Source organism: Corvus moneduloides, chromosome 4 (assembly GCF_009650955.1).
Source record: "Corvus moneduloides isolate bCorMon1 chromosome 4, bCorMon1.pri, whole genome shotgun sequence".
In the NCBI taxonomy this organism is placed as follows: Eukaryota; Metazoa; Chordata; class Aves; order Passeriformes; family Corvidae; genus Corvus; species Corvus moneduloides.
The window spans coordinates 15,330,107-15,357,548 of record NC_045479.1 but is presented as its reverse complement, the minus strand read 5'-3'; the positions used below and the strand labels follow the sequence as shown (position 1 = coordinate 15,357,548).

Sequence of the window (27,442 nt, the reverse complement as noted above, 5' to 3'; positions counted from 1 at the left end):
TGGTTTGTGTTCCCTGCGCGGGCAGAAGGACCCTTGGTCCCGTGACTGGAACAGTTCCTGGGCAGAGCCCCGGCCATGCGGCTGGGGAAATAAACATCTCTGAAACAGCTATCAAGAATCTGTCTGTCCATATATATTTCCTTTCCACGGGACTCCTGGTTTGATATATGCGTGTTGCAGGATCCCCACTGCAACAAAAGCCCCAAGCTCAGAGGAAGGTGTGTGGAACAAGGGGCTGTCATCTTTTAAAGGCCACCAGCTGGTCCCTGGTCACTCTTCTTTACTTCGTCTTGCCTACTTTCTCCAGGGGCATTGGACTTGAGAGCAAGAAGGTGTGGTGTTTGCTGGCTGGCTTGGGAAGTCCAATGAGGTTATCCTACAGTGTCCTGTTCCTGCCAGCTGCACCCTGCCACAGGTTGTGGTCCATGGGACCTCTTGGATATGAAAGGGTAAAGCAGCAAGAGCAGATGTTGCTGCTGGGCCCAGCTAAAGAGACATGGTCCTGAAGATCCCGGAGTTGATGACAGAGGAGCTACTGTGATAATGGACAACAGTGATACAAGGTGGAGGAAGAGAAAATTCCCTCAATAGAAAATCTAGAAGGCCTGGAGGTCTGAAGGACCAGAAATCAGATTTTCATTCCACAGAAGTTCCCTGGGGTGGGGCCTCCTTCCCTGAGGGTTTACTCAGGACCAAAACAGATGAGTGTTCTGTTAGAGTGGGTGAGATAGACTGTCAATAGACAGTGCACAGAAGAACCAAGCTGTGGTTGGTTGTAACTCGCCAAATAAAAATAAAAAAGAAAATAAAGTTTTAAAAAGGAGAGGACACAACAGAAGACAAAATATAAATGTGAGCAGTGCAATATCAGTTATCACCAAATGCACTCCACAAAAACTTCACCTTCCAAAAAGTACTGACACAGAAAGTCCTGTGATCAGAGCCCAGCTTTTGAGCTCAAAGCTCAAAACACAGTCCTGTTCCTGGAAATAGGAATGCTGGGAGTGCAATGAGGTGATAGATGAGAAAGCCACAGTGTTCTAGTCCATCTTCCACACCTTCACCTCTGGCCAGCTCCTGCTCTTGACCTGCTCCTGGTTGACACTGGAAGTGCTGATTTCTGGGGAAATGGGCTCATAGGAACGGAGAGACAAGCTGGCAGCCAGCAGACCCATCCGGACACACGTGCCTGTGTCGTGTTTAGCAAGCATCCCTGCAAGGATTCCTGCCATTAAGCTGTGGAGAGAAAGAAAGGTGGTTTTGAACATGGCAGGAACAGCTTTGAACCCAGGAATGTGGCTGATCATCTGTAAGGGCTTTCATTTGGACTGCAACTAGCACTTACAGCAGCAGAATATGTCACATAGGAGGGCTGAGGTTATAATGAATGGGGTTTGCTTTTTCTACATCTATTTTTGCATTTTTTGTGCTTCTCATCTGAGATGTTGAGGTACTTCCTCTTGCACTATATTTTCTACTCTCCTCAGTTTTCCAGGTGACGTAGGAGAAAAGAAAGGAGCCTAAGAAGGGAAGAATCCGATTTTCCCTTGCTCTCTAGTTATTTTGTCACTTCTCTGCTCCTTCTCGGTGTCTTGTTATATCCTCCTTATGTTGGTGCCTCCTCTTCCCAAAGGATTGAATGGGGTGAGAGATGAAGTTTCCATATCTATGTGAGAGGGACAACATGCACAGCTGGAAAAAGAAATCCAAAGCTGAAATTACATTGGAAAGCCATATTTTTGGGAAATATTTGCTATGTTTTTTCATTTGAGATTTCCCAGTAAAAATGATGTGAGTGCAGTGTTTGGGATAGATTGGGAGCAACTACTCTGTTCACAGCAACTACTGTAACAATGTTCAGAAGCTAAGAGAGGACAAAGGAGAAGGGAAAGAGAATGGAGAAGACAAGCACATTTTAGAGGAAGAAGCAAGGACAGGAAAATGTGATGGCAGGGAGGATTAATAAGCACATCTATGGGGAAGGTAAAAGGAGCCCTTACTTTGTACTCCACCTGATTACCTCAACATCTTTTTATCCATAACAAAGGCACAGAAGATTATGACTTTCACAAAGTGTTCAATCTCTCAACAGCTCCAGGAGTTGAGAGTAAATATTTGGGGGAGCATCCCCTAGCAATGCCATGTGTGGGCATGTGGTGTTAGGTTGTCACGGCAGCCGGGGGCAAGGAGCAAACAGACACTGCGCACTTGCTCAGCTCATGGGCAGATCTCTGGAGCTGTGGAAGAGCCACAGGCTGGAAGGGAGGCATGAAGTGCCCTGGGTCACTGTTTCTGGATTGCATTGTCCCCTGACCAGTGCTTCTAAAGTATGAAGGTTCACGGGGACTAAGCTGGGGAAGTGTTACATTTTAGGTATTAGGAGGAAATTCTTTACTATGAGAATGGCAAAACATGAACAGGTTACCCAGAGAGGTGGTGGATGCCCCATCCCTGGTTGGAAGGGGCTCTGAGCAACCTGATCTAGTTGAAGGTGTCCCTGCTCATTGCAGAAGGGTTCAAATGAGATGACCACTAAAGGTCCCTTCCAACCCAAACCATCCTGTGTTTCTAAAATAGTCCTTTGGAAGTGCCACCAGGCTGGGCTTGGGACACGTTACCAGTTTATGTGTTGCGAAGATGGCTTGTATGGCAATGCAGTGTCCTGGCATTTCCAGCCTGTTTTGGCACTCTTACGCTGTAGAACAGGGATTTGTGGAGTTCAGGGGGGCAGTTGGGTTTATTAGTAAGAAAAACCCTGGATGAACAAGGGGACTATGAAAATTCCCCCACATGGCCTTGGGGACTCTGGGGAGAGGAATTTTCAGGCCAATGTTACTTCAGGAATGGCAGCAGCAATGGGCCCCTGGCTTTCATACAGGTTTGGAAGGAAAAACAAGCTTCCAAGTTCTCCAGTATAACTCGGTGGAGGTGGTTGGCAGTGGCACATTTTATCTCACCTATGGTCTTCCCTTGAACTTTATAAAGGGAAAGGAACCCCTAAGAAAGACATTTAGTTTACATTAGCCTCTAGAAAAAACTTGTCCTGCAGTAAGGAGTACTTGTGTTCTGAGCAGATGGTGCAGAGGGGAGGCTGCGTCCCTGAACGGGCTGGCTGGGGACACCTGCCAGAGGTAGTGAGGAAAGCTGAGCTTTCCTTAGGACAGGCTGACCCCACGAGGCTCCTCCAGCCCCAGTTCCTCTGCTGTTATTACACCTATTGCTCCAAACAACCCTTTGGTCTTCTTTGGAGAAGACCAGCTTGCAGCTGCAGTCAGCTCATCTCAGAGGTGATCTGGGACACAAGCAGCATGTCCTGGTGTTAAGCAGGCTAATCATCTTGGCAAGAAGTTATTGATTGATTTTAAGTAAAATATTGAGGATTCTCTATGTTAAGAAAAAAAACCCAAACACAAAAACCTTTTCATTCTGCCCACTGATAAGAGAAAAAAGAAGAGTTGCTATGTTGAGTTATTGGTAGGTAAGAGTAGAAAGGAAAAAGGAAATATCTGTCCCATACAGACTATTGGTCTAGCCCAAGGCAATGAAAGGACAGAATCAATTACTGCACCTATGAAGAAAGAAGAAAAAAAACAACCTGACTGCTACATACAGTTTGTCAAGTTAACAAGGAGCATAATAAAATATTACTCTGACAGACTGAGAATTGATCACTGGGGGTAGGAATAATAGCTGTCATTTCCCACTTCTGTGTATGGCATTGTGTGAACAGCCAGGCGAATTATACAGCAGACTCTTTTGAAGCAAGAGCTTCAAAATTGCCAGAGGCAAATGCAGAACCTGATGAAATGCTTTTACAGGGCCGTTTTAGCTCTTGAGTGGCAGTTCCACTTCCATTGGAGAAGTGTGGAAGTAAGGCAGTTAGTTAGTAAGACAGCTTTGATGTAAGGTGGTTTACTTTGCTTTTAGCAGCTCAGCCCGGAGTAATTCAGAATTCTTAGATTGCCAGGAAAGGCTTGGATCTTGAAGAAAAGCAAAACTAATAATGGCAAGCCTGGCTTCCAAGATGCTTCGGGGGACGTTTTTAGCAAGCTTTGCAAGGAATCACTGTAACCAGCCCTGTTGTCACATCCTTAGCGTCTCTTCCTCAAGCAGCAGGGTGTCGTTACTTTTACAGGGGAATTTCAAAGGAATCCGATCATGGCCCTTTCACATGCAGCTGGAGAGGACAAAGCGGTGAGCGATACCTGTCACCAGCTCCTGAGACGTTGACTATCTCCTCCCTGCTGATGGGGATGGCGGGGTAGTGGGCAGCGCAGAGCCTGGCAGCAGCAGTCTGTGGGGGGAGGGAAGGGAAGTTAGTGGGAATTGCCCAAGCTGATAAGGCCTGATGCGCCTGGTGCCAGATCTGCATGGATGACAAAAAAAAAAAAAAAAAAAAAAAAGAAAAGGCTGAAAAAAAGGCAATAATCTTTTTTCACACTTCGGTCATTTAAATGAAGCTTCCTGCAAATGAAGCTCGAACTCATGAATATTCACATAAGCACATTTAATTCTAGCTGACTCTAAACACTGCTGCTAGGAGCCAGCAGTATATGGACAGACGACTTGATTTTCTTTCAGAGCTGTGTATTCCACCCCCCCAAACACATACATTTTCCAGCAGTGATGCTATGTTTCCCAGGATTGCTGCCATGCCACCAGAAATAGTAACAGTGCCATATGGTCCAAGAAAGAAGCAATTGAGAGCTCAGAGTTACTTTTCCATGCCCTTACCTGTTCTTGAGCTCCTGGATAAAGCGAGATGCTCCCTCCCAGGCTCTTGCCACACAGGAGGACACCGTGAGCACCGAGGGTCACCACCACACAGTGCAGGTGGGCCAGCAAAGGGCAGGCCAGGGCCACTGCAGTCTGGACAACATCCTCCAACCTGGATGGCAGCTCTTGAGAGAGAGGGGAGGGGAAAATGTGCTATAATGGTAAAGGTCCACAACCAGCCTTTCTGTGGGCTGACAGCCTATTTATGAGCACTTCTACTACTATTTATAGGCACTTCTGAAATGTGGTTGGTAAAATTTTTTTTCTTTATATTATTGGAAACATGGAATTCTCCAGAGCTAGACTTCCACACTGTACTTCTATGCTGAGGAACCCAGCTCTCAAGGGACTAAGCATATGTCTGTAGAGATCAAAATTCTGTCTTGAAGAATGGCTTCCTTGTCTTAATGCTGTTGGATTTCCACCTGCATTTGGTGGGGTGTTTCATTTCTGCACAGGGCGGTACTGCTGGGACAGGTGCCCTCCAAACATCATGTTTCAGGGACATTTTGACAAACCAGATACTGCTCCTGTTTAGGTGATGAAGTGAGGCAAATGGGATCTCTGGTTTTGGGCAAGGAGCTCTCCCAGGCCTGTTGTGGTCTCTGATAGGTCATCAGTCCATACAGCCCATGCAGAGATGGCTGTAAGGGGCAAGACACCATGAGCACTTATGAATCCCCACTGTGTTATAAACCAATTTGCTTGTATTATGGACTGAAGCAGAAAATGCTCTTCTCCAGGATCTAGGTTATCTAAAAGTCTGACTGACCCTTCTGAGTATTCAATACCTGCTGGCAGAGGGTTCCCGAGGGTCTGATTTATTGCTCTCAGCTCTTGCAGGTTGGGGGAAATGTATGTGAGTGCTTTCCAGCTGTCCGAGAGGAAGGGCTTGGAGGCCTTGTTCTCATCTGTTGGCTCATAGCACACTTCAAAAGAACAATGCAATTGGTTAGTTAATTAATTAATTAGTGGCTCATCTCTGCGTCAGAGCAGGATGCAGCATAGAACACTTAGAATAATTGGCACAACTGGAGTTACACATTTAAACTATTAGAAACTTAAATATTATTTCCCCCAAACTTGGGACAAGGTCTCCCAAGGTTTCCTTCTCAGTGCTCAGCAATGAGACAGCTGCTTCTGGCCCTGGATGATATAATCAGACTCCACTTTTATTACTCCAATTAGCTGGTGTTGGAGCCTCTGCCAGGTTTTTAGATCACTGTGTCCTTCTTTGGGACTTGATTTTATAAAGGAAAATGTAACTCCAAAGGTTTAGGAAATAGCAGCATACCAGTGGAGGGAGGCATTTATTTTATGGGAATGGAAGAGAATTCTTCTCAAAAGATGCTTTAGCACTTTTTCTGAGAAGCAAACTATATTGCTTCTATCAAACTGGCAGAAGTGCTCAAATTGCCACTTGCCTTGAGATTAAAAGGCTCAGAGAGCAGCATTCCCTGGCCTTATGGCAGTGCTCAAGGGCTTTACCAACTATGCTTCAGGAAATGTGATTCAGCTGCAGAAACAGGAAAACTCAAGGGAAATCAGAAGTGTTTTATCCATTTGAAGCAGAGTAGCAGAGTACAGAAAGAGGTGCTGAATAACCCGGCATGTCAGACAGTAATGGATGTCTCCAGCAAGCAGCAGGGGTGTGCCTGGGCTGTCTTGGCACACGTGCTGTGGGGGCAAGTTCTCCTTACCTGCTAGCTGGTGCTCTCTAGCTAGCTGGCAGACGTACTGAATAGTGGAAAGAGGCACATTTCCATCAATGCAAATGAGCGGGGCCTGACACAGGTTCTCCTTGAACTGGGACACCTAGTTAAAATCCAGGACACAGAGGAGAGACAGCTTGAGTCATTGCAGAGGGACAAAATCATTGCTAGTCAGACTCGATGTAGGATTTTGATTTGTATTCCAGCCTTTAGGTGCAGGCATGAACCTAAAAGAGTGATTCCCTAAGGAAAAAGGATTTTTCCATTTGCCCCATCTCCTCCCCTTCTCCTTCCCCTGCTCCTGGCCATTAAGAGCTGAACTCAGTTGGCAGGGCCGCTCCAGCAGAGAAAGATAATTGCTGGTCCTCACTAGACCACTACAGGGAAATGGAATGCTGCTGTTTAATGCCACTGTAGGATTCCCTGGGCCATGCCTGGCTTGACTACACCTTTGCTTACTGTGCATGTGATCTGGATGTCCTCTCTGCACAGTGCCTCCTAAGAGAGGTTGTTCAGCAGAGTGTTTTATACCTGGGCCCCACTGAATCCCAGAGGGATGGGGTACAGTGGAGCAGTGGAGTAGGGAGCTGCTGTCCTCTCCTTTGGCTCTCTGAGGCTGCACAGCCATTTGCTGGGATGCCAAGCCAGTGCTATGGGCATTCCAGCAGCATCCCCCCATGTCTCTGCCAGCCCTGGTGGAAAGAGGGGCTGCCAAAATGCACTTTGCAGCACAAGACTGGTTCGGAATTTCCACTAGTCACAGCTGCTTTGTAGAGCTCAGGAGAATTAATCCCTCATGTAATGGTTTTCTGTGCCAAGGCTTGGGGGAGGCAGGGTGGGGATGGAAGTGGGAGCAATGACCATATTTTTCTCTAGGAAGGCTCCACCTCACGGAGATGCCACTGGTAAGTAAGTTGCACTTAACTTCCATGTTGCTGTCAGTCATGAAGCGCAGGCTTTTGTTCTGTCGATAGAAGGTTGAGTAGGAAAGGAGGGTGCAGTGATGGGGCTTTCACTGAATCACTCCTTAATCACTGCTGCCATTATGCTTCCCTGATGTTTCTGAATGTTTGGATGTGCTGAGCAACAGTTTCTGTTGATACAGCTCAGCATGTAGAAACAACAGGGATGGTGGGGAGGGGATGGAACAGGAAGACTTGCTTTAACCAGTGTTCTGTCCACCTTTTTTTCTACTTTTCCTGAAGGGGTGAAATATAATTCCTGTACGTGGACCGGATTTATTGCTGGCTTTAAGGTGCAAAATTATAAGTTAGCTTGGACAAGTTAATGAAGAGGATTCTGGCCTACATATCATGGATGATGGTAATGGAGATATTTATAAACCAGAAACAAATAGAAACTTCATCTGGGTCAGCAGCAACAGAGGGCTCTGGTAGCTTTTTACGCTGCTATGGCAGTGGCCAGTGTCTGGGGTTAATGTCAGCCCATCCCATGTCCCTCTGCACAGCCACTCCCTCCTGGTACAAACTTCACCCGTGGCCCTTTGTCACAGGCCCACACTCTCTCTTGTAAGAAAAGCTCACAAATCCAAGGAAGTGCATACATATTGCTCTGTTATCTGGTGGTGGATGTCCATGTCTCCCAAGCCGACGCTGAGCTCCCCAGCACTGGTGATCACAGCACAGTAAGAGGCTGTGCTCTTCCCCTCCAGCTGAAGGACGCCTCTCATGTCCTGAAACAGGGAGGACAGTTACACACCGAGCATGTTCCTCTTCCCTGCCACACCCGGCTCACTCTTCCTGTGCCCACCTGGTCTCCAGCCCAGCTCACTGCTCTCCCTTGGGACAAGCAGCATGTCAGAGGTATCTCAGTCTAGACAATGCTGGCACATGGCTATTTGTTAATGTTTGCAATGCAACAAATGCTGCAGGTTAAAGCAATCCTTTAGTAAATGAGTGGCAGATCTCTGCTGTGCAGTTTCACAGGTTGTGTCTCCTGTAGCAAAAGAGTGGTCTGTCATGTGGATGGAGAAATGTATCTAGCTCAGGAGCTGACAGAGAAGCTGGAGGTTTTAGGGAAATGGTGGGAATGTGTTTTGTTACAGGCAAGGATTGCTTGGTGGCTGGCCAGCAAGTCCACCTTCCCTTGGGGGATTGCTCACTTGGATGGCACAAACTGTGCTGTGCAGAGAAGAAGCCATGGTGAAGCCTTTATAACCCAAAATGGGGTCCATGTTCTCATTGCTTCATTTGCCAAGTCACTCAGGCAGCCAGAACTAAGGCCCCATGGGCTCTGTTTGGATCTCAGGGTCACGAGGGCACTGGTAAGAGTCAATGACCTTGACCAGCCTCACCTGGGGGCTGCACTCACACCCTGCCTTGCCTTCAGTCCTGCCTTTTCTCCATGGAGCTGCCTGATGCCCTAGGTTAGAGCTGCCCTCCTGGCTGTTTTTGCTCCCTGCTGGGGTAGTGATATTCTGCATTGCTGTCCTGGGGAGCTCCTGCTGCTCCCAGCTCCCTGACTGTGGACAAGCTGCTGCTGAAGCCAAGTATTCCCCTGGGGCACAGGTAAGAGGTGGATGCAGCTCTGCAGAGGATCCTGTTCCTCTGAGCTGGGGAGGTGTCCAACCTGCAATTCCAGTCTCACATTTTCTCTCTCTTGGGCTTTTACCAAACCAGGTTAATTTTGGCAATGCTTAGTGTGTCCTCAGGTTCAAGGTTTACACATTTCTCGCTATGTTTAGCATTCACTAGAACTGCTCATGGTTGCTCCTGATTTACCTCTATCTCCTCCAAGCACCACTTCCTGGAGCTGAATTCAGACTGCAACATAAATCTAGCCTGTGCTTTGGAGGTGGTTCCTTGCCTTCTAATTGTCTGTAGCTAAAGAAGCATGGAATCATTCCTACTCTTAGCCTGATGGAAGGTGGCTCTGACATCTGCCAGGGTTGGGAAGAATTTGCCCTCTGTGTAATGTCATCTCTCCCATGTTTCTGAGGTGTCACCTCTGTGCAACGTACCATGTGGTGGCAGTAGTGCAGGACAGACTCTAAATGCTCATCCTTCCCCACAGCTGATAAAAGGAGAGGAGCTTGTCCAAGACGGCTTAAACAGTCTAAAAAGCAAATGGAAACAAAAGCTATTAAATCCACCAGAGTACTGTGAACACAGTGAGAGCCTGTGCAGCATGGGTGTCTCTAGGAAAGCCCTCTCCTGAAAAACTTAATTCTCATCAGTCCTTGCCTAGAAGGATGTTCAAGATGAAATTGAGCTGTAGCTGCTGCAAATGACTGTTTGGGGCTGAGTGAGGTATCCTACAGAGAGTTGAACCAGCACCCTGAAATTTAGGATTATTTGGAACATCTGGGAGGGGAGGAAAAGAGGGGGAAGACAATTCTGCTCTTTTCTGGCATCGTCTCCTTTACCATTACAGGCATGTGGGTTTTCCCACACTGCTACTGAGCACAGCACTTTCTGGTGCTGGCCCTCCACACTGCTGTTCCCACCATGGTATCTTACCAGAACCACTGAATCTGAATGCATTAATGGGAAACCCTTCCTCCTCTCCTCTTAAGTTGCCACAGATTGTACCTCTGTAGGCGGCATGGGTATTTTGATTTTTTTTTTTCCCCACTCAAGCTTCTTCATTAGTGATCTGAAGTGACAGTAGATTTGTGTTAGGAGATTGGGAAAGGTCTAAAAGATGGAATAATCCTAAAATCTTTCTGTAATCTGTCCCTGTTAACTTCAGTACAAGAATATTGGTCTGCTGCTGCTCGTGGTGGAGCCCCAGGTATTGTGTGATCCTCTCCCATTGCCAAGGAATGTACCCTTTTCTCTTCTACAGTAATGCCCGTACCCCACTTCCTTTTGCCCATGGTATGTGGTTTATCATTTTGGAACTGTGATTATTCCTTTCAACTTCTGGCTCTAAGCATGCTTCTATAGTGACTATATCCTGGCATTAATTAGTCTGAGGCTGCTCAGTAGTCATTGGAGACGCTGATGCTTATTTCCCTTTGATTCGGGGTTACCGCACTATGTGCTAGTTAACTTCAGATTTGTGGACCCTCCTTTTCCCAATCTTCACTCCCTCCCCTCTTATTTCTTGGAATGGGCCCTGCCTTTTCCAGGCAGTCTGCCCACTGGTATATTGCCTAATGTGTCCCAAATCTTGTCAACATTCACCATCTCCTGCTGTTGAAGGAATACCAAAGGACAAATCACAGCTGGCATGCACCCGCAGGCAAACCCAAGCACCAGGCACCTGCCAAGTTCCTTCCAACACCGCCAAAGGTTCGTCTCACTCTTCCAGCATTTGTTTGCCCACCACCCTGGAAGAAAAAACTGTTAATTGGCAAAACTGGAAGGGCTGCTTGGCATAGTTGCTATGTTTCCATTATCATGTGAAGTTGATATTGCTGAAATATAGAGCAGCAATAAGAGGGAGCAGAGAGCATCCAGCTCACAGATTGAGGGCAATACACACTTCTAGAGCCATCTACTGACTTAAATCTCCATGACAAAGGCCTGCTTTCAAGGAGGGGAGACCCACTTGACCACCCCATGAATTGCTAGTTTGGTCTCATTTGCTAAGACCTCCTAGAATGGCTACTGAATGTTTCAGTCAATGCGAGCAGCCCTCTGAATTTACCTGCTCACAACAACCTGGGACTCCAAAGTTGCTGGGGCTCTGCCTTCCAGGCCACTCAGCTCCCACCTTAAGCAGTTTGTGGGAGTTATTTATTTATTTATTTCCCTCTTTGAATGTAAAATGAGATTTGTTATCTTTGCTGCACTGCCTCTGTACTTTATTCATGGAAGGATCTGTTTCAGAGACTGAAGGCTTTTTCACTCACCCATTGCTTCCCAAACATCTCTCTCATTAAAAATACCCTTCTTTTCCACATGTGTGGCTATCAAATTCTTTTCTCTTGCCTCTGCCTTCCACTCCTCTGTCCATCTGCCTCTTTGTCACAGATAAATTGTCAGAACGCAGGCAATCGTTCACCCATCTCATTCTAATTCTTCTGCCGGAACAATTACATCAGTAAGTGCTCAGATCAATTTGGGCTTCATCTGACTATCAAATGGTTTTAGAGCTCTTGTTTCATAAAATCCTGAAGAACGTTTTCCATGTCTGAAGACAGCTTGCCACTGGCAGTCCTAATGCCTGTATGCAGAAGCTCCTGGCCCAGTCCCTCTGCCCTACACCAGCCCAGGTGCACAAGAACACCCCTGCACATACACATTTTTCTTGCTTGTTAACACCACTATCTGTTCTAACCAAGAAAATATATTGCCATCTCACTGTAAGACATGTCCTGCCCCCAACCCATCACTGTGCTTGGGCATTCTCAAAATTCATACTGAAGCTCCCCTAGGATTCTTCTTCCCCTGTGTGAAGCTGCACATCTGTCCTTTGCACAGATGCCTTTTCCTGCATCCAGCCCTGTGAGAGGCTGCTCTCCCATCTAAATATGATCTTTTATTTCTCTCCTCTGACTTCCAGGCTCTTTTTATTAGCTCTAAGTCTCCCCAGTTCTGTAGTTTGTAAGACTTGGTGCTAATTTTTGATACCTTTGCTTTTCTGTCTGGCAGTTCTCCAACCTGTTTGGGCCACCTGAGCAGAACTGCCTGTATATAAGCAACCTATGGCCTTTATCCGTCCTGGCACTGCTTGTCACTCCTCATTAACACAAATGCCCCTCCCTTACATTTGCTTGCGCTCCCTGGGAATTGCCACTGGTACTGTTGGGAATGAGGATATTTCCATCTGCATCTGTAGCCTGTTGAGAGTTGCAGATTTCAAAAGCAAAGTGAGCTTGGCTATTTTAATTCTGAAGCTCACTCTGTAATACAGGCAGCCGAGATAAAAAAAAAACCCAAACCCCAGCACCCCAAAATACAAAGCAAGGTGCTTTTTTAGGCAAGTCAAACAACACGGCTTTGAACACTGGCCACTATTTCAGTCTTAAAAGAGGGTGCTAGCTGCCATCAGCAATAAGCACAAGCTGCAGTTTATGTAATTCCATTATCTGTGTTTTAAAACCGATGCCTGCAGGAATGGTGAAAATACTCATCAGCTCCTTTTGCTGCCTGGCATGGTGATCCTCTCTTTTAGTTCCCCCTACACCCCAGAGGCAGAGTTTCTGGGGGGGGTTTATGCCAAGCCTTGCCCTAAGAACAGATGTAGCAGCCTCCTGCTCAGGGATCCTGCTGTGGGTGACCTCTGCCGTTGTACAACCCCAAAGGGCCTAAAAGAAATGAAGATGCTAAATCTCTCTTTAAAGTAGCAGGTGGGTACAGTGAGAGAGAAACCAGCAGCTGGCTTTTAAAGAAAAAGAAATGAGCAGCTCTCATCACATCTTACCAACTCAGCTGTAACTCCAAGTCTGAGTGGTATTCAAATACCTCTTCTTGGGTTTGGGTGGGGCTGGCTCAGATTAAAGAATTTAGGTGAAAATGGTCTTGCTAAAAGTGATCTGAAGTGAGGCTGGGCTGATGCTTTCTGGCAAAGTTTCAGAGAATTGAGAAAGTCTCTGGAACTTTCTTCCATGTCCTAAGAGATTTGAATTCTTAATGTTAAAAGGAAACTCTGCTCAGCTTCTGGGTATCTTGAGAAAATTATAACCATAATGCTTTTTCCAGCAACTTTCTCTCAGCAAAATTGTTCATCCTTCTCAGCAGGTCAGATAGTTACATATTAAGCATTTAGCTTCTGGGTAGCCTTGAAAGCCATGTGGGAATTACAACCAGGTCAGAATACTGCTGCTTTCCTGCTGAGACAGCATGAGATGTGAGTGGTACCCAGTGCTCTGCAACAAATCCAGCAGGCATAAAGGTGGGATCTGCTGGGTGCCGAGCTCTTTGAAAAAAAAAAAATCTGTCTTTAAAAAGCTAAAACAATGATGTTGAGAGGGGCTTTTTCCCTGTGCAACATTAAAAGCCTCCTTTTTCTCTTGTCAGCTGTTCCCAGCAGGATCTACACTGATCCTTGGCCCCCTCACCATGCTGTCGGTGGTCCAGGGATCTGCACTCGTGTCTGACGTGCCAAGGAGTGCCTATCCTTCCTTGGACACAGCTCAGCTCCTTGTCCTGATGGTTGAGTGTGGGCTGTGTATGGTATTGGTTACATCACAGCTGAAGCAGTTGAACCTTTGCTTTTCTAAGCCTTTATAACCAGTGCCACAGCATGTTTTACCCTTGACCATTATAACATTGTTTGGCCCCTGTATCATTAAATAGCCAAATTCCTTACAGACAGCTTCCCCTGCACATTTTCCCTCTCTGAGTGAGAGGACTTCACAGGCTGCCCTATCTGATGGCAGAAGCTTCCTGCCTTGGCTATCATCACAGAGTGATTTGAGACACCAAATAGTTTTTGAGTAAGCTTCACCACCTCAGTCTGCAGTACTTCATACAGCTCAACAAAAATTGTACAGGCCATGCAAATAGCTGTCATTTGCATGGGGGAGTCCCAGGTTTGGTCCACTTTAGCTTCTTGTTTGCTTCTTGTTCAATCCAAACCGAGAGGAAGGGGGTTCTGGTAACATTCAAAATGTTCTATTTTTTTAAAGCTTTTTTTTTTCTTTTTTAATGGGGGGGGCAATGTCTGTGCGTGTATGAGACTCAAATCCTTCATGCGTACTCTGCACAGAGTCTTGCTCCTATTCATCCTGCTTTCCATAGCTAAGACAGCCTCAGACAGCCAGAGCTGGCTTTTACCTGAGGGTTTCCTCCCTATGGGGAGATGGTATGGATGACACATTGTTTTGTCCCTCTCTTGAGTGTCAGGGATGGTGATTTTCACCATGGGGACAGAGTAGGTCAGGATATATCGCTCCATTATCCACCTAACCAACCCCAAACATGCAGCATTACACCTCCCAAATGTGTGCATACACACATGTGGATATCATACATGGATAACACCTTCCCCCCAACCCCTTTGGCTTGGCAATCCCGTAAAAGTAGCTGGAAATACATTGGTGCTAACAAAACTACTGCAGATACGGTACCAGGATGTCAGGGTTCTGTGCCTTGGCTATAAAATCAACGTTGATACCTCCAATCACCACCTTTAAGAGGGAAGAAAAAAGTAAAAAGTAGTTGGAAGGACTTCAGGAAAAAGTTTCCAAGTCTTCTTTGCTTTGCCTAGACACTTTTCCCACCCTCTTGAAAGCTCTCTCACTTACAGTGTAAGGGCCAGTGCTTATTTTGAATAGCTAGACACAGGTTTGTGCAATCCCAACCAGAAAGAATCAAAATCTCTTGTATTTGTTGCTTTCTGAACTATGCCTGCTGACAGCCAGCCCCAGCGTGGCAGGTGGGATGTTACAGAGGACACACAGGGATGCTGATGGTTTCTCTGTGTGATATACCAGGCCTCAGAAACATTCAAGCACTGGTGTGTAAAAGAAAAGAAAATGGGAAAAAGTGGGCAGAAAAATGCAGCCCTTTCTTGCAAGCTCCCAGGAGAAACTGCCATACCCAGTGACACTTTACAGATCACTTCTTTTATTGTCCTACAAAGCCAGAATAAGCAGTTCAGCTCCACAAACAGGAAGTTTCCAGATTCTTTGGGGACATACAGCTGGTTTTTTTCTCATCAAATGCTGGGTTATTGCCTCTGGAGTCACTGCCCTCTTTTATGTTGACAAATCCTATTGCAAATGGGTTTCAGAAAATCTTTCATGTCTCTAAAGACCACCAGAATAGATTTCCTGTAAATTACATGGCATGCAAAAAATCCAAGAGAGTGAACAGAGTATTAGGGTTATAGTAGATCTTGTTCAGGATGTGCTGTAACTCTTGTGATTTTGTCAATCATGAGCAGGAGGCCAACAAAAAGAGGTATTTATAAACATTTATGGCTCAGCAGCTCAAAATATCTCTCTCCACCTTCTTCCAGGTCTACTCCTGTAGTCACAAATTCCCTGGCACTAAGAGCAAAAGAGCTGAAGCTGTACATAAGGGCACAGTAAAAGGTGAAAAGGTGATTAAAGTTTTAACGGCCCTGATGGCCTAAGACTTAATGAGATTAGGCCATTGTCAGTGTTTACTCCTTGTAAATGTGGATAGGCAGAGGGAGAGAAGACACTTACTTTTGAAGAATAAAAAGGGAAACTAAAGGGAGAATGTCTGAGAGTGTGAAGGAGAATGATTAGTCCCTGGCTGAGTCACCTTTTACTTTTGGGAACAGATATAAATTTATCTTGTGCTGTCAGCAGAGAGGCCTCATTTGGAGACCAGCAGAGGACTCACTGGTTGGGGTGGGGTCATGTTCTCTCCTCGTCGAGGCAGGTTTCCCTTCCTTCTGGCTTTCTGTAGTTTGCTCAGGGCCACTGCAATGCAGCTGCCCACTCTGGCATTGTTCTGGATCAGTGCAAGGTCTGTTTGGCATTTCTTTGAGGAAAATTAAAAATAACAGCGAGTCTGACCTGTTAGAAGCTTATGTAGGAACTGTTTAGAGGGAGAAAGCAGGAAATACATGCTGAGACTTGATAGGTTTGAATCCCCCATACCATAACCCTCTGGGGACAAGTATAGTGGGTTACAGTGCTGCATGAAAACTCTGATTTTTCTGTTGTTGTTGTTCACCTTCTTCCCCCAGTGTCCACAGAGAGGAAACCTGTCTTTGACAGGTGGGGAATAGAAGCAAAGGCTTCACGGAGAAAAGAGAAGTGTGTAAATTACAGCAGAGAGCCTAAAAACCTTAGAGGATCTTGGTCAGCTTTTCCAGAAAGAGATACCTACTGAGATTTTGCCAACTCACTATAAGCAATTCTTTTCTAGCAATTGCACTGGGAGCAGAGTATCAGAGGCTTTGGAAGCCCTACTTTGCGGCTGCATATAGCTCTTATATCCAAAAATGCCTTTACCATTCTGCCCTGATCGGTCAGGTCTCTTAGAGGGCTGGCAGCAGAACCTGGATGTGAATCTGGCTCTCCCAGATTCCCAGCCAGTACATCTGCTTTCTCTTGGCTGTGCAATAGCATTCCTCCTCACCCAGGGGTGTTTTCCCTCCAAGCTTCTCTTTCTCTGTACCCACACGGAATGTTGGATAAGGCAGTGTGATGTGCAGCACAGCGCTCTGGGAAGCCCAGGGACCTCCCAGTGTGCAACCCCAGCACAGACAACAGTATCCAGAGATTCCATCACAGAGCAGGGAAGCTCTGGGTCAGATGTGAGGGATTTCTTTGGGCTCTGGAACACCTGCCATCTGTGCTGCCCTCCAATTTTTAATGGAAAAGGGGATGAAGTCAGTAAGGATGTTCCTGAAAAATCCGGATGCAGGTCTCATCTATTTGCAGACCTGAAGTGTTTGCTCCTTGCTAGATTGTCAATAAAGTGACAGTGTTTCCTACCAGGCATTATCAGAAGAGATAGGAAATACACTGGAGTACTTTCTTTTCCCCCCCATTTAGTAAAAGGATACTGGAGTCCAGTGATTTCCCATCAGTTAATTGTGTGAGCTTCTGTAACAAAAAGGGGGTCACTTCTTTGCCTGTGATTCCTTTGGACCTTCAAATATAAAAAAAATGCCCACAGATGAGCTGAAATGGCATCAGAGGAGAAGCACCGTTGCCAGCAGATACTTTATCTCCATAACCACCTACCATAACAAGTCCTGTAAACAAGCTTTGGGTTAGATAAAGCTACAGTCATGGGCTCACCCATGGCCAAGGTTAGGCTGTGCTACGGCTGCTGCAGCAGCGTCCCTGAATTTGTTTACTTCCCCAAGACCATGGGCTGAGCAAAGGAAAGGCTTAGGTTGCTTCTCACCTGGCTTGGCTGAGAGCTTGCTGGATGGCCTCCTCGATGGCCTGGCCCTCGGCAGCTCGCTCCTGGGGACAGGGCACTGCTATCAACACCCCACTGCTCAGGCCCAGCCCCAGAGCACTGTCTGGGAGAGGATGGGAATACTGTTAGTGACACTCCTTGGAGAAGTCAGGTGCTGAAGGACAAGGACAGAGGAGAATGGGCACAGGGTGTAGGAGGCCTCAGAGGTCAAGCTCCAGTTCTTAGCTGACCAAGATTAGGATATTCTCCAGCTACCAACCAATTCTCATCTGCCTATTTTGAGTATGGCTGTACAGTAGATGGAGCAAAGGGGTTTTTTTCTTTTTTAAACTGATCTCCCTTCTAAAGGCCCAGAAGCTGTTTTTGTCAACATATTATTATGTGTTGCTTCCACTTCACTAGGGTGAATAAAACATGAATGAACATGCCAAGCTGGCTGCAGCTGGCTTGCAGTTTTATTTGCTGTAAAGGCTGGACCTCTCTGCTACTGTATTTTCAAAGCACTTTTGATGCAGGAATGGGGGAGGTGGGATGGAATATTTTTCAGGGCAAATTTTTCTGCAGACTTAAAGCAAGTGCCTCATCCAGGGTGATTCTTGTGTCCTTCTTTTCCAAGACCTTACATGGGCCTTTGCCACGTGAAACACACCAATGAGTTTAGCTGCCTCCTCTTCATCCCGGACCTGATATGGTGCTTGGAAGCCACTCTGGCGTGAGAAGAAGGCTGGGAACTCTCTTGATTCTCCAAAGGCAGCCACGCAAACACCCTGAGTCTCCTGGAGCAGTGGAGGTGAGACAAGCAGGTGATCAGTGGAGGGAAAGGGGAGCCAGTTAAAGAATGGGACTTTTTACTTCTACCCAGAAAGAAACTGCCTTTCTTTGGAACAGGTCTTGGTTATTTTTATACATCCTATTCTATTCTATTCTATTCTCTCACCAAGAGCCAGACATGGTAAGTGGCTAGATCAGATCTGGCTCACTGAGGCAGGGGAGGCATGCACATCCTTTGTGTGTGCTTGGAGCTGATCCAAAGCCATGCAGCTGTCATTGGCACCATCCTGAGTCCAAGATAACACCCTGGGATCTGAAGATATGTCATGAACTGACAGGAATATAAAAGAGTTCTGCTTGAGATTGAGAAATATCAATGTTGGCTGTCACACGAATTGCTGGCTGTGCTGGTTTCCAACATGCCAAACCTTAAAAGGTGACTACTGAAAATCATCTGGATTCCCTTTTTAATTCTGATTTTATTTTAGTGTTTGATGGATCTAGCTTCCCTGATCCATCAGTTTCTGGGAGCATCATCCCAGAAAAGCAAATCTCATGCCAAAGTAAAAGGACATGGCTAGCACTACCTTTGACCTCAGCTGGAGCAGCTGCTGTAACAGCCCCTTGGGCATGGTTAGATTCATGCTAGGGAGCAGCCAAGGACTACAGAACTGTAAATATGGCTTCCCATCCTCTCAATAGCAATTTCTGAAAATCTTTGGCTTAGGACCCATCCCAATGCCATTGGGCACTCTGTGCACAAAGAACAACATTATCTGCTTTCGGACACCACAGCCCATGCTACCTACCAGATATTCCAGTGTCCTGCCAATATCAAGGATAGACTTGGCTCCTGCAGATATAACAGCAACTGGAGTTCGTCCTAGCTCTGTCAAGTCAGCACTCACATCCAGAGCTGTCAAGGGACAAGCAGCATTGTGTTGGTGATTGTGGTGTGCTCCAAGCTGAAGAAATCTGACCTCCCAAAAAGCCATATATGCCTGGGATGTCACAGCCTGACTTTATAACTGCTTAGATCCACAAGCAAATATTAAAGGTTTAGATTGTGCCTTTAGGTGTTGAGATTGAAAGAGGTATTGACAAAAAGAAGTCACATGGCTAAGGGCAGAGGTGCAGCCTTGTACTCCATCTCTTGGCTCTTTGATCACATTGATAAAGAGCATGTAAAAATTTGGTAGAAAAGAAAGAAAAAGGTGTTGTATGGCAAGGATGAAGTTCAAGGAGATGGAATATCATTGAAGTAGATTTTGAGTTTGGAACTGACAATGCTTGCAAAAAAAGAAAGTACCACAGGAGTTGACCTCAGGAAAGTTCCTGTTCTGGAATTTACATCACAGCTGAAAGGGATGGCATACGACAGGGCACTGCACTTGTGCTGTGCTGGAAATATATATGGCTGAGAAGAGAGAAAGCACTTAAAAGCCACGAATACACAGCCAAGACTGGGCCATTTTCCAGAGAGGAGCACACACCTCTAACACAGAGCACACTCTTTTGTGGCAAGGCTCTTCTCCTCCTCAGCTGAGAGAGCTGATAACAACACTGTGCTTGGCAGCCAGTATCAGGTTATCCAGCCATTACAAAGAGGGAGAGGCGCAGTCAGCTCCTGTTGCACCAGAAAACAGTATCAACATAACCCCGTGTAAGCAAAGGATAAAGAGAAACTTCCACCCCCTTAACTGCAGGAGCCAAGTCCAGGGCTCAAGAGGAATATTTTGAAGCTTCTGGAAAGGTGACATAAGGGAGAAAACAACCACAGTTGTCATAGATCAAGAAGAATTTTAACTTTACTCTTCTGAACAGACAGTTACTGTAGGACCAACTGGGAAAAAGAAGGAATTAAAGAAAACTGTAGCAACAGAGAGAAAAGTAGAAGGTATTGATGTTCTTACTGTTCTCCCCATCCCGATGGACACCTCCTATGCCACCTGTCACAAACACGGGAATTCCTGCTTTGTGTGCCGCAATCATTGTTCCAGACACGGTAGTGCCACCGGACAAACCCTGTCAGGGAATAACCAGTCACAGTCAGCACGCAGGGTGACATGGAGAGGCAGCTATGGCTGTGGTCTGCCACACAGCAGTGTGAGCCGCTGACCAGTGAAATTCTAACATAAATATTCTTTTAGGCAAAAAGGCAGAGGAATTCACTTAGGAGTTGGACTCTGTAATCCTTGTGGCTCCCTTCCAACTCAGAATATTCTGTGATTCTGTGAATCATCTGTTGTCCCTGCTCTATAAGCCATTCTTGCCCTGACAGCAAAGGCCTTTGCTCTCCAGGGTGTTCCACGGGCAGCTAGTTGCACCTTTAGCTGTCCCTTTAAGCTTGGGATGGCCTATGTGTCACACAGTTTACATGCAATGTGAAAATGTCTTATCATGCCAGTAAGAATATTCTTAGCCAAGTGCCCATGGCTTGCCAGCGCATCCAGAACGACTTTTCAGGAGCCCTATTTCAGGTATGTTATTTCCTCATTCTTCTGTATTTTGACTCTAGTTAGGAGCACTTTTGCGCTTACCAATAAGATACCACTTTCCATGATGTTTCTGAGAAGTTTAAGAGCCAGCTGGCTTGAAGCTGCAGAGCCCTATACTGTCACTAGAAAAGCAATAGACCACTACACTTCACTAGGAAAGACCACCCTAGAAAGTCTGCACACCATACCTGGCTGAGGACAAAAGGAAAATCTCTGCGAGACACTTTAACTGCGTTTTTACTGCTTGCCAAGAACTCGAGTTCCTCGTCTGTGAGTCCCACGTGGATTTGGCCCCTTAAAATACCTACAGTGGCTGGCACTGCTCCATTTGTTCTTACAATTTCTTCCACCTCTCTGGCCATGCTAAAATAAGATAAACAAGACAACAATCACAAAATTAGGGGTGCAAACAACCGGGTGAGAAAACTGTCATGTTTGATGGCTATCATTCACAGTTCTTGTGATTTCAGCTACGTCCTATTCCTCTTGTGTCTGCCTCATGGCAGAAGTCTTTGCACTTGAACTTGCAGAAGTGAAGAGCTCCCATTTTCAAGGATGGCAATGTCTGAGCTCTGCGCTTCATTTTTGAGAAAAATCATTTGGTTTACTAGCAAATCTGGTTGTACAATAGACTACTGAAAAGAGAACTTCTCAAAATAGAACTTTTCTGTATCTTTTACCTGTTAGTTCTCTGACATCATAGACCTTCACAGAAATGCCAGGTAGTTCAAGTCCTGCTCAAATGACCAGGATATATTTTTCATAATACAGTCAGATATAGAGTAATAACGGTGCCAAAAAGCTGCTGCCTTAGGGTACTCCAAGGCTGCAGGCCAAGTCTTTCTAAGTTTAACAGATTTTGTACTTGATCATTCATACACTATCTTTTTTAAGAGGAGCTTCTTCTCCCCTTCTGAGCTATCTGGACATATGCTAGGCAATCTTTAACTACTGAAACTACCTCTCCCCCAAAACCGAGTTTTTAGAGCTTCATTTTAAGACCGAATGTCAGGCAGAATAATGGCCAGGTAAAAAGCAAGATGGAAAATCAATATCAAAACCTTTCTGTGCTTTCTGGAAGCAAGGATGGAGGCGAGAGTGCAACGATTTCTGGAACTGTAACACAATGAAACATGAGTCTACTGAAAATTGATAAATAAAGAGAAGAGGTGTGGGGGGTCCATTCAGGGTACAGAAGACAGTGAGAAGGGACCAGGAGCTCTCACAGTAGCTGCTCTGAGTGGGTTAAGGAACAGATTTCACTTTTGTGTTTCAATCCTCTTTGCATTACAAAAGAGACAGGAAAGGAAGCTGCAGAGCGTTTTCAGCGTCTGTACAAACCATGCAGCTGAAAAGGCTGATAGCTCTCTTTTAGAGCAAGTGGTGACATTATCTGCTGCTCCATTTTAAAGGAAGAAGGAAATTTAAGGCGTTGGATAAGGAGATAACTAGGCTCGGCCATATTCCTCCTTAAAAGTCCAAATACAATTGTTTTACACTTGAGCTCATCATCTGCTTGCCTAACGACCTGACATTTCCATTTGTTCTTGCAACAGCTTTGGCTTGACCAAGAATAGTGATAGCAATCCAGTAAGTTATGTGCTTCATTCTTACAACTTCACTGAATGAAGAACATCAAAATCCACCACCTCAGATTGAGAGGATAGGCCATGCCATGTGTAATGATGGTGCTTTCCAAGGCTACAACCGGTCTCCCCTCCACCAGAGCTTCCTGTACAGAGGGATGAATCCTGACATAAGCACCTGGGGATAAACACAGAAGAGTGAGTTATTTGTGTGGGTATTTGCAGTAACTACGGAGCTGTTTTATAAAAAGCAAACTGTCGTCATCACAACAAATTTATCCCTCTCTTCAGCTGTCCTTTGGGGTGAATTTACAAATAACTTTAGGAAGACTAAAGCTGTGTTTTATCTAAGTGAAATGTGTGCAAAATATGTCTACTGTTAACATGAATTACAATCCTCACCACCATCACTGAAGGATCCTCTGCCACCATCTTTGCAGTTGTATTGTTACTGGCTCCAGTAACATTACTTGAACATTACTGTGAACAAATGAGTCCTGCAATCATGCCTAAAGATGGGAACATGTTTTAAAAGAGTGGAAGCACCAAGGATACCATAGTAACTCAATATATTTTAAGACTGTCGTACACCAAGGCTCTTGTGGCTCTTTGCTGTGCTCCGAGAACACTGCCAGCAAGGTCTCTGCTGAATTCAGATGAGGAAAATGCTTTCCACTCAGGAACTGTTTCAGAATGCACTACTCACCATGCAGAAGTCTTCTCACCTGGGTGGTCCCACGTGCCATGGAGGACACGTGTCTTCCCAAGCTGTAGGTTGTCTTCCTAATCATCTTGTGCATATGGTCCTGAGATAACAGATGCCAGGTGAAAAGGAAAGATGCAATTTACCAATGATGTGACCCTGAGAAGCTAAACATATCAGCTCTTGCCTTGACCTTGGAAGGTAGATAGCCCTTGCCCAGGAGATTGCCTGGAATCTCCTGGTGTTTCCAGTATGAACCAGGGTGTCAAAACAAAATGTTAAGCTACAGAAATGAAGTTGGAACGGGTCAACTGGCCCATTGTCAATGCTGGGCTGAAATCATGGAGCAGAGAAAAGGATGAGGAGTAACAAACTAGGGAGAATTCTGAAGTAGAAAACCTTTTAAATTCCAAAGTGACCTGCTCATGATAGATTTCAGGCCCAGCCACTGCCACCTCCAATGTGAAAGGTCACAAGGAGGAATCTACAAGGCAGAATAGTGCTATAGGGATATGAACCTGGTTTTTGCCGGTGTCTAGGAGAAAATAAGCAGCTCAAAAAGGAGCTGAGAACTGACAAACCAGACTGGAACTGCAAGGAGGAGAGAGAGCAGCTTTCCCTAGACCGGGAGTGCTTTATGCAGGCTCAGGTTACATCATCCTTCTTAGCGCAGTGCCTTGGAAGCAGAGCGGCAATTCAGCCCCAGCAACAAACTCCAGAACTCCTCTGGTCTCTTAGCAACTCCTTTTCACTCTAATTAAATTCATTCCCAAACAGAGAAAGAGGGGGAGAGAGCTGTAAATGTTAAGAGAGTGGTCTGGTCTGAGCCTCGGGGCAGTTTCACTCAATGCCTGGCTGCTTCACATACTTTCCCTGGGCTTTTGGCCATATCCTTCCAGTTTCCCTGTTCCTCACCCCTTCATTAGGAGGAACGGATTGCCTTCCTCAGTCCTCTGTACTTATTGATAATTCAGATAGCAAATTAATTAAAATACAGTACTGGGTCATGTTACAGTTAGCAGAATATAGCTCTGCTCTCAGTACAGTGTGTGGCACTACAGCTATACAGAAAATTCTCATAGCCGGGGAGAGTGTATTTGCCCAAATCTAAAGACTTCAACTATACAGGACAGCTTGGGCTGTGTTATTTAAGAAATGTGGGACTGGATCAACTAGACACGACACACACCTGACTGAAACACTAAGATTTTCCACTTTCCAAATCCTTTTTGTGCTAAGCTCAGCAGCTTGAGCTGTTCATGGGTTCATGAAAATGTTCTGGTATTGCTCTGTGTGTGCCTACACACCCCTCGCTCTCTGGGGCAAAGTCAGCTTTGGAATAAATTCATTAAGCCAGCCAGAGATCTGCTGAGCTGCTCGAGTTGTGCTCTGAATTTTAACAACCCCTCAAACTCTGAAGCACAACAGCCAGGAGTGCCCAAGCTGTGCTGGCCAGTGGATAAAAACCAGCTGCTCACCACCTGAAACCCAACAGGGCTGAGCTGATATTCACGGGAAGCTCGGCCAACATTCAGCCTGAGCTGGCTCAAAGATTTTTGAATCTTGGCAAGTTTCGCAGCAAGACCCATACAACTTTTTGCTTTGTAACCAAATTTTGCAGATTCATAGTGCAAGTTTTAGGCAGCTCAAGCACAGAGCTGCTCTCCTCCCACCTCCCCTGTGACCCCTCCGGCATATCCAACCTCATGGAGCAATGGCCTGGTGTCCCTTACCTCTGGGTGTCCGTCTCATGGAGGGAGGCTGGGTGGGTACTGGAGCGGTGCCTGGGCAGCCCTGGGAGGAGGTGGAGGAGGGGGTGCGCTGGCCAGAACTCCTGGCCAAGAGAGTCTATTTATTATTAACCACAGGCACAGCTGAGCTCCACAACTGCTCCCTGCCCAGGGTGCAGGGGGCCATTTCACAGCAGGGCCACGAAAGCTTCTGTGATTATTTTTGTTCACGCAGAGCTAGATTTCCCCCTTGCTCTTTAAGAGACTTTTCTCATTTTTCAGATTCCTTTCCTATTACATTTTTTTTAAGTCAGTGAATTCCTTGCTCTCTAAAACAATGCCTCTGCAGACTGAGCCCCTTTGTGCTTATTCCTAAAAAGCAGAGGAATCACATTCATGCCTCCCCCGCAACTCTGCCAAATGCAGCTGTTAAAGCTCTTTCTTCTCAGCGTGAGAGCTCTACCCAGCTCTTGGCCTCTCCAGCGAGGAAAGCTGTAGGTCTAAAGACAGTTGTGGCCACAATTTTCTCCCATGCAGTCACCTGGCTACATCAAGAACACAAGCGGTGTTCACAGCAAAAAACTGTTTTAGTCTTCTCCTATAAAGACAGCCCATTCTAGCAGTTCAAGAGCAGCTTTGAACAAGGACTGTGAAATTAATAAATATTTGTCCCCTCCTAAAAAAACCATGATACTTTGATATCTAATGCACTGGTATTGTACATGTTTCAGTTTTATATTCTGGAGGAAATATCAGAGGTGAGAGATGTCCATGAAGGAATTGATTTACAGGTTAAAAGACAGACATGATTCTGTGCAGCTTCCATGCACAACATAAAACTAGCTGAAGTAATTACTAATGTATTGCTGAAGTAATCAGTGTCAGGGAACTGATTTTACTGCAATCCATTCATCAGGAAATTGTAAAACATAGGTTGCTAAAGCAGTATTGGAACTCTACACTCGTCCCTTTCAAAAGAAATTTCTCACAACTTTTGTTTAACCCAGCAGTAACAAATTGTGTCTTATTTTCTACATCCTTCCAATCTCTTCAACTAAACACATCCAAGGAAACTTCAAACAAAGCTTGCTGAGTTACAAAGACAATCTGCTTCTGACTTCTGCTACTCAGTCTAGAGGGAATTTAATTGCAGGAATGATAGATTGCGTCCTGAGATACCATAAATGGAAGCTGAAGATTTTGTGAATATTAGCTTTTTCCTGGGAGGATGGGTAGCCAGATGTATTGGAAAGAAAATGTGTAGGTAAACTAACATTTGTTAAAAATACACACACATTGTAATGACGTAATTTTGTTTTCCATTAAATCTATTTGGAAAGACTTCAGTATTGTAGGAATCTATCTGGACCATCATATTTTTGACATACTCTCAGACAAGACAGTTTAGTGACCAAGTTGGTCACTCAGTTTCCAATTCTCAACATCATCTCAAGGGGATCTTATGCAGTGGGCACCCAAGTTCAGCCTGTCATATTAGGTAAGTCAGGTAAGGATGTTTTGCTTGATGTGCCTTTTTTTTTTCCCTTAAACCCAGTGGAAAATCAGCCTGTTGGATTTTCACCTCAGCTTTCCAACATGAACCTGTAGGTCTCTGAGGACATTACTGCAGTCTTGTGCAGCTTCCCAGCTCTGGAATTGTTCCCAGCAGGCTTCTGCAGTGTGATATATGGCTGATGATAGTGATGATGGGGTTTGGAAGCAGCCAGTGGGTGACTGGCAGGAGAGAACCCCCTGGAGAGGAACTGGAGACAGGTTTGTATGAAAGTCTGGGGCACTGCACAACTAGCTCCAGCATTAGCTGCCTTTCCAGTCCTGTCTGCCTGCTGTGACCCGGAGCTTGCTGTTCCTACTTCCCCCTCCAGGCCTCAGAAGTAAAAGTTAATATTAAACAGGTTCCTGAGTAAAATGGGAGAGGCTGGGAACAAAGAAATTGCCATGGCAAATTCCTACTGCCTGCTGGGAGCTGGGCCCTCGGGCCACCCTGGCATTTTTCTTTCTGAGTGATTCCTAGAGTTAACATCTCCCCTGACACCCTTCTTCTCTCAGGGGCGTCACTGCAGAAGGCATTATGGAAATGGGAAACTCCACATTACTTTTGTCACTCTGTCACACCTACGATGGGACAGTATTTTCCTTTCCCTGTGTGCCTGATTTCTAAGAGTCTGTTTACAGTGGTTAGGCTGGGATTTGCTCACTGGTGTTCCTCTGTTTTTGAAGCTTGCTTCTAGGTTGCCAATATCCAGGAGACCTCCTAGAGACATGCAGAATCATACAGAACACATTTAACCACTCATTTATTTTACCCTAGTGAGAACTATGGTGCCTGGAACTCTCTGTCTTGTCAGGACAACAATCTAACCAATATGAAGGTCTGACAAAGTTGGTCTTTAGTGATTTAACTGTCTGACATCCTTCCACTTTCATCAACAAATTTTCATGATCATTCTAATGGATCCAAAATAACTTCCCAGATTACCGTAATGGCTTAAAAGTATTTGTTGTTTTTTTTCCTAATGTGCAGTATTTTTTCCTCCAGCTGTTTCTAACAGAATTAAAGACTGAACATACACACCTGCTGCAGTCTTTGAACTTTTATTTCAATGCTGAACATTGCATGAAAAATGCTCTGTGATGGAATCAGGTGCAGAAAATAAGTTTCTTCTTTCATATTTATATTGAAAAGGTCTTCCCAATTCTCCTGGGACAGTCTTCCATTGAACGTCCAGGCTTTCTCATAACAGGGATTTGTGGAACTGAATTTATAAACTATTTGGCATTGATCACTGTGCTGATAATATCAGGAGGGAGACTGCTGCATAGAGAGCCTGGATGAAGGTCTTTATTTGGATGCTCTGTGTCCTGGATGAAGGTTGGTCTTA

The 27,442-nt window shown here is 45.5% G+C and overlaps 1 protein-coding gene across 5 annotated transcripts; it reads right to left on the bottom strand.

Annotated features, from left to right (window-relative positions):
* Window positions 1-845: 845 nt before the first annotated feature.
* Window positions 846-24,778, bottom strand: LOC116442655 (pseudouridine-metabolizing bifunctional protein C1861.05-like). Of its 5 annotated transcripts, none has more exons than XM_032105863.1 (19): window positions 24,546-24,778; window positions 22,816-22,915; window positions 22,173-22,287; window positions 20,712-20,886; window positions 19,939-20,050; window positions 18,835-18,941; window positions 17,904-18,030; window positions 17,237-17,357; window positions 16,890-16,975; window positions 15,716-15,843; window positions 14,470-14,529; window positions 10,716-10,782; window positions 9,469-9,563; window positions 8,053-8,181; window positions 6,477-6,591; window positions 5,568-5,705; window positions 4,735-4,901; window positions 4,206-4,366; window positions 846-1,236 (listed from the first exon to the last, which is right to left on the bottom strand). In XM_032105863.1, exons 2-19 carry the CDS (start codon window positions 22,907-22,909, stop codon window positions 1,041-1,043), a joined length of 2,193 nt encoding a protein of 730 aa, XP_031961754.1. In that variant the 5' UTR covers window positions 22,910-22,915; window positions 24,546-24,778; the 3' UTR covers window positions 846-1,040. The 5 variants fall into 5 exon arrangements, with proteins under 5 accessions (XP_031961754.1, XP_031961756.1, XP_031961755.1 ...); XM_032105865.1 differs by having other exon boundaries at window positions 4,206-4,294; window positions 24,546-24,777; XM_032105864.1 differs by lacking the exon at window positions 24,546-24,778 and adding an exon at window positions 23,331-23,427.
* Between the last annotated feature and the right edge of the window lie 2,664 nt (window positions 24,779-27,442).

Bases quoted from the DNA above. Each gene is read 5' to 3' on its own strand.
- LOC116442655 (XM_032105863.1), bottom strand. From the start codon at position 22,909: ATGCACAAGATGATTAGGAAGACAACCTACAGCTTGGGAAGACACGTG. The intron at 6,592-8,052 runs GTATGCACTTCC...GATTTTAACTAG, and splicing joins ACCAGATAACAGAGCAATAT to GTGTCCCAGTTCAAGGAGAA. The intron at 5,706-6,476 runs GTAAGGAGAACT...GTTCTTTTGAAG, and splicing joins TAGAGAGCACCAGCTAGCAG to TGTGCTATGAGCCAACAGAT.